This window comes from Spea bombifrons, chromosome 3 (assembly GCF_027358695.1).
Source record: "Spea bombifrons isolate aSpeBom1 chromosome 3, aSpeBom1.2.pri, whole genome shotgun sequence".
Lineage (NCBI taxonomy): Eukaryota > Metazoa > Chordata > Amphibia > Anura > Pelobatidae > Spea > Spea bombifrons.
The window spans coordinates 6,718,566-6,727,893 of NC_071089.1; the positions used below are offsets into that span (position 1 = coordinate 6,718,566).

Here is a 9,328-nt window from a genome sequence, read left to right on the forward strand (position 1 = left end):
GATGTTTTTCATTTCGTCTCGGGTTTTGCTCTCCAGGCAGAGATACGGCTTCCTGATTTTGCGTTTTGTGTTGAAATATCCTGTAACGCCGTGCATCCGGAGCCGTACGTTCTTGCTTGACCTTTGTCAGTATATCCATAAACAACTGTCCAGAAACTTCTTTCCTTAATTTGTCCCCAACTCAATTATTAAGAGATCTCCAAGGACAACCATCACAACACAACCAAAACAAATGTATTAAAGCTACCAATAATTTGTCTTTTTTTTATTTATTAGTTTATTTTTTTAATATATTTTTAAAATGTTGTAGGATATAGACGTTGGAATCATAGTATATATATATATATATATATATATATATATAATGTAAAAACATGCATCTGAAGGCATACTGTGAGCGTACCTGGGAACCTCTATGCAGGGCCGGCCGAAGACTTAACGCCGCCTGGGGCGAAGTTTAAAACGCTGCCCCCCCCGCCGACGCCGGGGGGGGCGGCATTTTAAACTTCGCCGACGCCATAATCTACGATCCCCCCCCCGGTACTTAACTTTAAACAGTCCTGCGGCGAGTCTCCCTGCTCTGCCACGGTGCCGGCTTGTAATGCTGAGCGCCGGAAATTGACGTCACTTCCGGCGCTCTGCATTACAAGCCGGCACCGGGACCGAACAGGGAGACTCGCCGCAGAGGAGAGAGAGAGAGGGGCGCCGAGCGGGTAAGCGAAAACCACTAGGCGCCCCTCTCTCTCTCCTCCGCTTCAAAAAAAAAAACAAAAAAAAAAGCGCTTGGGGCGGCAAAGTGCCGCCCCTTCTAAAGTGCCGCCTGGGGCATTTGCCCCAGTCTGCCCCATTATAGGGCCGGCCCTGCCTCTATGGGTAACTCTACTGGTTACATGGAGAAACGTTGGGTTGCGGGAGAAATGTTGTTTCCTAGTAGAGTTCCATGGTCATCGCCAAATGGAGTCTAATGTTGTCCTGACTGGATATTGGGAAGTAAGTTAACCTGCGAGCACATTTGCTGAAACGGGGTGAGTCTTCTCACATCCATCTTTAGGGTCAGGTTTAGAATTGGTCTTTGGCACTTTAAGGCCAGCAGGTGATAAAAGCGCGTGGCTATGTATATCCAGTTGGTGGATGAACATGTGAAGCCACGTTTGAGATAGTTACAGGCGGACTGCGGCTCGTCACAGGGCCGTGTGTTCTTCCAAACCAGCAGTTCCACGGATCCTTCACTATTCCTGAATCACACATGGCGGTTACTGATACAACTCTGGCCTTATTAACAACATTGTATCTTTTGACACAACTTTGGCAATTATATGTGCAATATGTATTTGCTGTATTTCATGTGTCCATTCTCAATAAAAAAAAGTTTTATAACAATTATGGCCGTATACGTGTATTAAAATCCTACCTTATGTCCAGGAGGCTTCCTGAATGTACACTATAGCACGTTTACAGAGATCCTGGCTCCTTATATAGCAAATCTCTCTCATTTTTATTTTGAATCTAGATGAATTATTATTATCTTTTATTTATATAGCGCCAACAATTTACGCAGCGCTTAATACAATACATAAATTCAAGGGGTCTGACGAGAAGAGAATCGACAGACTAAGACAAGCCGACACATTAGGTGGAGAGGCTCGGCTCGCAAGCTTACAATCTTGAGGGAATGGGGTGACAAACATAACGCACAGAGAAGGGGTGAGAGGTAGTCGACACCGGAGTCACTATCAGCTCTGATCGCAGTCTGGGAAAGCTACTGATGCATGTCCTAATTACCGACCAATCTCCATATTATATATTATATATTATACAGGTTTAAAGCTTTATGCAAAAATCAGAGCCAATAGACGGGCATCCCATCCACACAAAGACCAGGTTAGGTTTATTTAATGAAGCCAGGCTTCAGACCCTACAAGGAAGATGATCAATATTTTACATATTACTCAGAGAAAACTCAGATACCAGTCTTGTCCCTTGATGCAGAAAAGGCATTCGACCAACTAAATTGGACGTATTAAATAGAAGCGCTTAATAGATTTGGTTTACCCGCCTCACTGGCTAAAGCAATAATGGCAATGTAGAAAAGCCCAAAGGCATTAGTTATGAATGCCGGCTTTGTCTTGTACCCTTTCAGTATCTCCAATGGGACCAGACAGGGTACACTAGCCCTGGAGCCTGGGGCAATACTGATTAGGGATTCATTATTTAATATTTAATACTCTTCACTTTCTAGTGGTTTTCTATATGCCGGGTGACAACGTACGATGGAGTACACATGTGGCCCAGAGCTTCCCCCCCTAACTAGGGTACATTTTTTTGTTTTAATTAAACTAGTAGAAAATGCATACTTAAAGGTTAAATATTTTGCTAAAAAAATAGTAGTATTAAAAGAGTTGAAGGTAGCCACAAGTGAATGGGAAATTAAAGATGGCTGGGGAGGAAAGATATGATATACTCATGGCAGGAGAGGGGTTTGACAACAGATATATAGAAGAAACCTTTTGAAAGGGTTAATGTTAGTGCAGGATAATGTTAAGGAGCAGATGAAAAAAATGTACAAGAGAGAAAAAGATGAACACACAGGAAAAAGACTAGAAAGGGGAAATGAGAGTAAATGTGGCCAAGCCGATCCACGCTGGTCAGTTTGTGGCTTGGATCTCATCTTCTCGAATGAGGAGAAAGTTAGTTGAAGAAAGATCGGCTCATCGCTAAAGTAAATGTGGAAAGTGTTACTTTGAGTAGCACACAAGCTCTTCACGAGTTAATCCCCAAATGTCAAGGAACCAGGAGCGTATTGAAGATAAAAGGTAAAATTCAATTCATTTTAGCTGTTCATTAACTAGCGAATTGTGATGTTTCGTCATACTTCGTTTCATTCATTCGTAAAGTTTAAAGGATCGGGTAAGGCTCTAAGGAAATCGCCAGACCAAAGAGAAGGAAGCCAGCTGCAGAGCTGCAGCTTCTACATCAGTCAACTGTACAGTTGCTGGCATTTCAGCTTTTAATTCATTGAAACAGATGATGTCTTAGGAAATAAGAATAGTTCTTCTACTTCATTCTTCACATATATAAACTTATTGAATTTCACTGGTCAACAAACATTGTTTGAGATACCATTTAAATGCATTTAATATAATATACAAACCGGAATGTTTTTTCCATCGCATCATGGCACCCAATATCACGTTAAAATATATACAACCGGAGCCAGGTCTTTCCTCTTCTATCTCCTACATCCCCCCTGTAATATCCTCCTCCGTACTTGCGACCCATCTTGAATTGTTTCTCATATCCTTTCTCCGCCTATCAAGTGTACCTTTTCAGAAGGGTCGTCCATCCTTCCGGGCCCGGATCCCTGCGTCTTTCTTCTCTCGATGTCCTTCTTTTCTGGCTCGGAATGTTTGGAGGGTAACACAGGGTTCTACAGCCTTATAAATTGTTTGGAACAGTGTACTATTCTTCTAAATACTCAGTAGGTCCCAACAAGTTCACTTACAAAGTCTTGGTAAAGCTTCACTCCCTCTCTATGTCTCAAACCATGCGTTGTAGACCAAGTGGCCCTCTGGCCATTTGAGGTTTTGGGAAGTTTGGCTTTGGTGGTTCCCAGGTTGCTCTTTTCTTTAAACTTATCAAAGTCTGAGTGACTTCTTTTAAGGTGGAAGCTTGTAGGCCGTGAACTTATAAATGAGTTTATTTTCTGGCTGTGAGCTCCTGCACTTAATTGGGTCATGTCTGACCTAAGCGAGCACCCCAGTACACCTTGGAATCTATTATAAAACAAATACAATGTTCCAAGGGGTGTGAAAGAAACCCTTTAAGATGTCAGGGGGTTGAGTAAAAATATTTGGAAGTTTATATTCAGCCCGGGCAGCGATGAGGTTAATCCACGGCAAACGTCTCGTGGATTAAAAAAAATATCAGACCAAGCCCATCTGACCCCTGGCAGACGCCGTTTCATGTCGTAACCAACGGGTTCGTATTGCAGTTGTGACATTGTGTTATGTTGTAATTCTTTGTGGTCGGGATTTAAAGTCAGAAAAATAAGAAACGAAGTATCACAAAAAGCCCAATTAGTTTCTTAGGATTCGTTTGCAGAATAATCCTTGGGAATCTCTCATTCATGAGGATTAATGATCAGAACTGTAAACACTGTAAATGAATCACTTGTATTAGAATAACAATACACTATTTCCCCGCCAAGCAATAGACGGCATTTTGCTTTAACCGAAAAACAAAGAGGCGCTTCATTCGGATTTGCATGCTGGGGTTTGCGCGTTTTTAACCATTTCACTACACATTGCTGGCACTCAAATGGTTAATTTGCCAAGCGACCCCTTATCCTCGTCATCTTTATACTTAACGTGTATATTGGTTGTGGTTGTTGTTTTATGTTTGTAGTGCATCTGCCTTCAAAGGGTTAACAGACAGAAGACTTCTTTAAGTTCAGTCGATCATTCACTTGTCCTAGAGGTGGAGATACGGATAAAAAAGCTGGTGATTTTAATCATCTTAACATAAATCACCTCTTTTGGTTTGCGCTGTGCCTTTTAAGATCTGATAATATATGTTTGTGATTATTATTCCCGGAGAGGGTGGTAAATAAGTGGAGCAGCCTTCCAGTGGTGGAGGTAAATACAGCGAGGGGATTTAAACACGCATGGGATAGGCATGCGGCTCCTGAATCTAAGACGAGACCAACGACTGATTAAGTAGATGTCCCAAATGGTTCTTATCTGCTGCCAAATTCTGTGTTTCTAAAATCGTTTACCGTTTTACTCGCTTTTTTCACTCATTTTTCATTTTTCTTTCCCGCAAAACGCAGACAATTCTGAGAAACGTCAATGAACACTTAGGGGGGAGAAGATGAATATACGGTATGTCCTTTCATCTGCTGGTTATGGTTCATATGATAACCCATCGTGGGGTTTACGTTGGCAGCGTGGTCGTGGTTACAACGCTCCAGCCCCAGTGAGGTTTTGCTGGAATAAGTCTGGATATTACTGTTTCTTTAATAATTTCATATGATTGAATAATGGAATAATATTAATACTATTAAATGACTTGGTTTTTCTTTTATTGTCTCGATAACTGTCACGTCGTGTAGCAGTAAGATCAGTACCGGGGGGCCGAAGCTACAAATTAGTAGCAGGAAAGATTACCTATCGTTGTTCTCCATCAGCGGTCAGACGCATTTTAACCAGGATGGACGTACAATGAGATCACTGATACTCTGTTATTTTGGATGTTTGACAAAGTAAATTGGCAGGAGGTGCAGGCCATGGGTAAGCGAGACGGAAATGCACAAAACAGAACAAAAAAAAATAAAAAGGCGACTGGTTTAGGAATGGCTTGTTCTTTCCTCAAAAGGGAAGGACGCATAAAACAGATATTCTAAAGCCAGCGACAAAAATAATCTGGAAACAACAAGATGACTGACTGGAATAGGAAGGTATTGTTGGGGGGCGTTGGGATAAAGGGCAAGTGACTAAGGTGACATTTTCGTGAGTAGAATGGGCATACGCAAGCTCCAGGTGGTGTCGGCGTTCTAGAATGTTATAATGGCGCCCAATCTCTTATCTGATAACCCGTCACTATTACACGGAAATCCTGAGAAACAGGGGAGCCCAGCCATCATAGGTGGCTGCCTATGGGCCTGAGCAGGCAGGGGGCGCCACTGCAACATTTCCTCCACTCTTTGCAAGCAACTGCATGCAGGAAAGAGCAGAGGGTACTGACACCCAAACATTCTGACACTTTACTAGCTAAGTCAGGGGCGTCCAACGTGCGGCCCTCCAGCTGCTGCAGGACTACATCTCCCATACTCCTCAGCCAGCCCCTTAGCTGAAAGAGCATTGTGGGAGATGTAGTCCTGCAGCAGCTGGAGGGCCGCACGTTGGACTCCCCTGAGCTAAGCGTACGGCTAACTGTACGAGTGGAGTGTTAATCTGATAAAATGTCAACACATATGTGGTCGTAGACATATTGGCTGATCATTTCTGTTTCTAAAATATATATTTTTGTCTTTCCTTCCAGGGGGATCAGGATATACCACCTGGTATTTGTCGTCCAAGGGTTGGTATCGGTCCGTAGTGACAAAGCAAAATGTCAGACAATGGACAAAGTGGGCTTCTTCAGTTCCTGTAACCTCACGGAAATCCCTCTCGTCCCGACGAATGCTGAAGTACTCCAGTTAAGCTTTAACTACATTCTGGAATTAAATTCAACATCTTTCCCTGCCCTGGAGAACTTGCTTTTGTTGTACCTCGACTCCCAGAAGACAGAAAAACTAACAATACGGAACCACAGCTTTCGAAACGTACCCAGACTTGTTGTGTTGGATGTGTCGTTTAACAGAATGCTCGTACTGGATCCGGAAGCCTTCGCCGGCTTGTCACAATTACAAACGCTTTCCATGTACTACAACAATTTAAACGGTTCGATTCTGGAAAACGACTACTTTAAGGATTTGATATCTCTGGAATTACTTGACCTTTCTAGCAACGACATAACGTATCTGAAACCCCATCCGCTGTTTTACTATCTCTACAATTTTCATCTCCTGGACTTAAAACACAACAAGATTTCGAGTATCTGTGAAGGCAACCTTCACAGCTTTGAGAGGAAATACTTTGTGGTTATGGATATCACAAACAATCACCTCTACAAGTCAGACTCAACGGACTGGGAGAGCTGTGGAAAACCCTTCCGAAACGTTGCGTTCGACACCCTCATCCTCTCCAACAATGGACTCACTGTAGAACTGGCGCAACATATCTGCAATTCTCTGAACGGGACCAAAATCATGCATTTAAAATTAAGTTCTCACATAATGGGCTCTGATTTCGGCTTTCACAACTTTAAAAACCCGGATAACGCTACATTTGTCGGCTTGGCAAACAGCGACCTCCAGATCCTTGATTTATCCAACGGCCGCATATTCTCGTTGAACCCGTACGTATTTGCAAACCTCACTAAGCTCCTGTTGCTTAACCTCGCCGAAAATAAAATAAACCTCATCGCGCAATATGCTTTCCACGGCCTTAATAACCTTCAGCACCTTAACCTGTCAAATAACCTAATTGGCGAAATTTACGACCGCTCGTTCGATGGACTCGAGAACGTGTTGAGACTCGAGCTGCAGCAAAATCACATCGGGCCGATACAGCGCCACGCTTTTCAAAACCTCAAGCATTTGCAGTTCTTGGACCTCCGGGAAAATGCCATTAAAACCATGACGTTTTGCGAACGGATGCCCTTCGTCACGTACATCTTGCTCGGAGGCAATAAGCTGAAACGCGTGGACAGCACCGGTCTTCAAACGTCCTTCCTTGATTTGTCCGGTAACTTTTTGCTAGACCTCGGTGACCTGTATAAAATATTACAATCCATCCAGGTCGATACCGTCACCCTAAAGCTGAACAGATTGTCCGTCTGCTACCCTTTTTTCAATATTACCCAAAATAATTCGCTGACCTTCCTGGATCTTTCTGAAAACATGATCCATTTGATATGGGATGGAGGACAATGTCTAAATGTGTTCCATCAGCTTTCTAAGCTACAAGTTCTAAAGCTTAATAACAATCATCTGAGTTTCCTTCCGGAGGGAATATTTCATGGGTTGTCGTCTCTAGAAAAGCTTAACCTGTCTTCCAACTTTCTGGTTCATCTGTCGCCCGACTTGCTCCCTTCAAATTTGGAAATCCTAGACGTGTCTCACAACCGGCTGCTTTCGCCTAATCCTGACACGTTCCTCTCGCTCAGATACCTGAACATAACACACAATAATTTCATCTGTGACTGCAGACTTGTGAGCTTCATATTGTGGTTAAACCAAACAAACACCACCGAACTGGAATCTCCGGATGACATTTACTGCTTGTCTCCTCGACACCTCCTTTATAGTCCTCTTCATGTTCTAATAGTAGATGATTGCGACGAGGACCTTGTGCTGATGCCGCTCAGGTTCACGTTGTTCGTCCTGACGACTTTAATCGTCGTGACGTTTATGACATCAGTGGTCATCTACAGGCACCTCCGATGGTTTTGTTTTGGCCTGTACAAGATGTCTGTAAACGGGATACTGGACGCGCCAGGGCCTGAAGGCACGGGTGATATGTGCCAATATGACGCTTATTTGTGTTACAACAAGAAAGACTTCCAGTGGGTCCAAAGTGCTTTCCTTGAGAACCTCGATTCTCAGTATTGCGAAAAGAATCGCCTCCACTTCTGCTTTGAGGAACGGGACTTCATTCCAGGCGAAGATCACATCACCAACATCCGTCAAGCCATTTGGACCAGCAGGAAGACTATTTGCATAGTGACGAAGAACTTTCTAAAGGACGGCTGGTGCTTAGAAGCGTTTAACCACGCTCAAAGCCGATACTTCACAGATCTGAAAGACGTGCTGATCATGGTGGTGGTGGGCAGGCTGTCCCCGTTCCAGCTGAAGAGATACGAGCCCATCAGAGCGTTCGTACAAAGGTCTCCGTATCTAAAATGGCCGGAAGACAGCCAAGATGTAGACTGGTTTCTCGGCAGGCTTACTTATAAAGTTTTAAGAGAAGAAAAAGTGGCAAAAAAGGACACCAAAGCAGCAAAGGAAACGCCAACGCTGGAATTACAGAATATAGCCACCATCTCATAGGCCACGCATTAGAGGTGCACATCTCCAGCATTTTGGGTTCGAAACGGTCAAAATGATGATTGAACTTTTGAAACTCGTTTCCAATTGTAGTTCGGGTACGTCCTTGTCTGGTAATAGCGGAAGATATTACAAAGAGGGATTTTTTTGGGAGAGGGGGGGGTCTGAAAATGTTAACCCTGTGTTTGCCAAATATTTTATGTATCTATAATTATTAAGAATATTAAGTCAATGATCTTAGCAACCCGAAAGCTCGCTCGCCTTCCAAGATGCTCACATTACTGGGGGCTTCCATCATGAACTGATCATGTCTTCTAACTCAGTATTAAAATAATGTTTTTTACTTTTTTTAACGCATAAATTAGCCTTTTATGAGATTTAATGCATACTGGCAATTTCGCTAAAGAACTCTTTTAGTGTGTTTTAGTGGACCAACGTTAATAGAGCCTAAAATGCTAACATGTAGCTGAAAGTCTGATTTTTTTATAGCAATTTTTGGCAGCTGATGTCACTCTTGAAATAATTCACAATACCTCATCAGTTTTTTTGTTTTTATTTTTTTATTTTTTTTTAGTGTGCAAGTAATAACTGGATTAGTACATTACTGACAGATGTGAGATTTCTAATTCTTTCCCAAGACTACGGATAAAATATCCTAATTGCGAATAAGCTGTGTGAATG

General features: G+C 42.7%; 1 protein-coding gene across 1 annotated transcript; it reads left to right on the plus strand.

Annotated features, from left to right (window-relative positions):
• Positions 1-2,610: 2,610 nt before the first annotated feature.
• On the plus strand, positions 2,611-8,653 carry TLR5 (toll like receptor 5). Its single transcript, XM_053459144.1, has 2 exons — positions 2,611-2,687; positions 6,040-8,653. Exons 1-2 carry the CDS (start codon positions 2,611-2,613, stop codon positions 8,648-8,650), a joined length of 2,688 nt encoding a protein of 895 aa, XP_053315119.1. The 3' UTR covers positions 8,651-8,653.
• Positions 8,654-9,328: the final 675 nt, after the last annotated feature.

Excerpts from the sequence above, each read along its gene's own strand:
- TLR5 (XM_053459144.1), top strand. The coding sequence starts at position 2,611 with ATGAGAGTAAATGTGGCCAAGCCGATCCACGCTGGTCAGTTTGTGGCT. Across the intron at positions 2,688-6,039 it reads TCTTCTCGAATGAGGAGAAA|GGGGATCAGGATATACCACC; the intron begins GTTAGTTGAAGA and ends CTTTCCTTCCAG.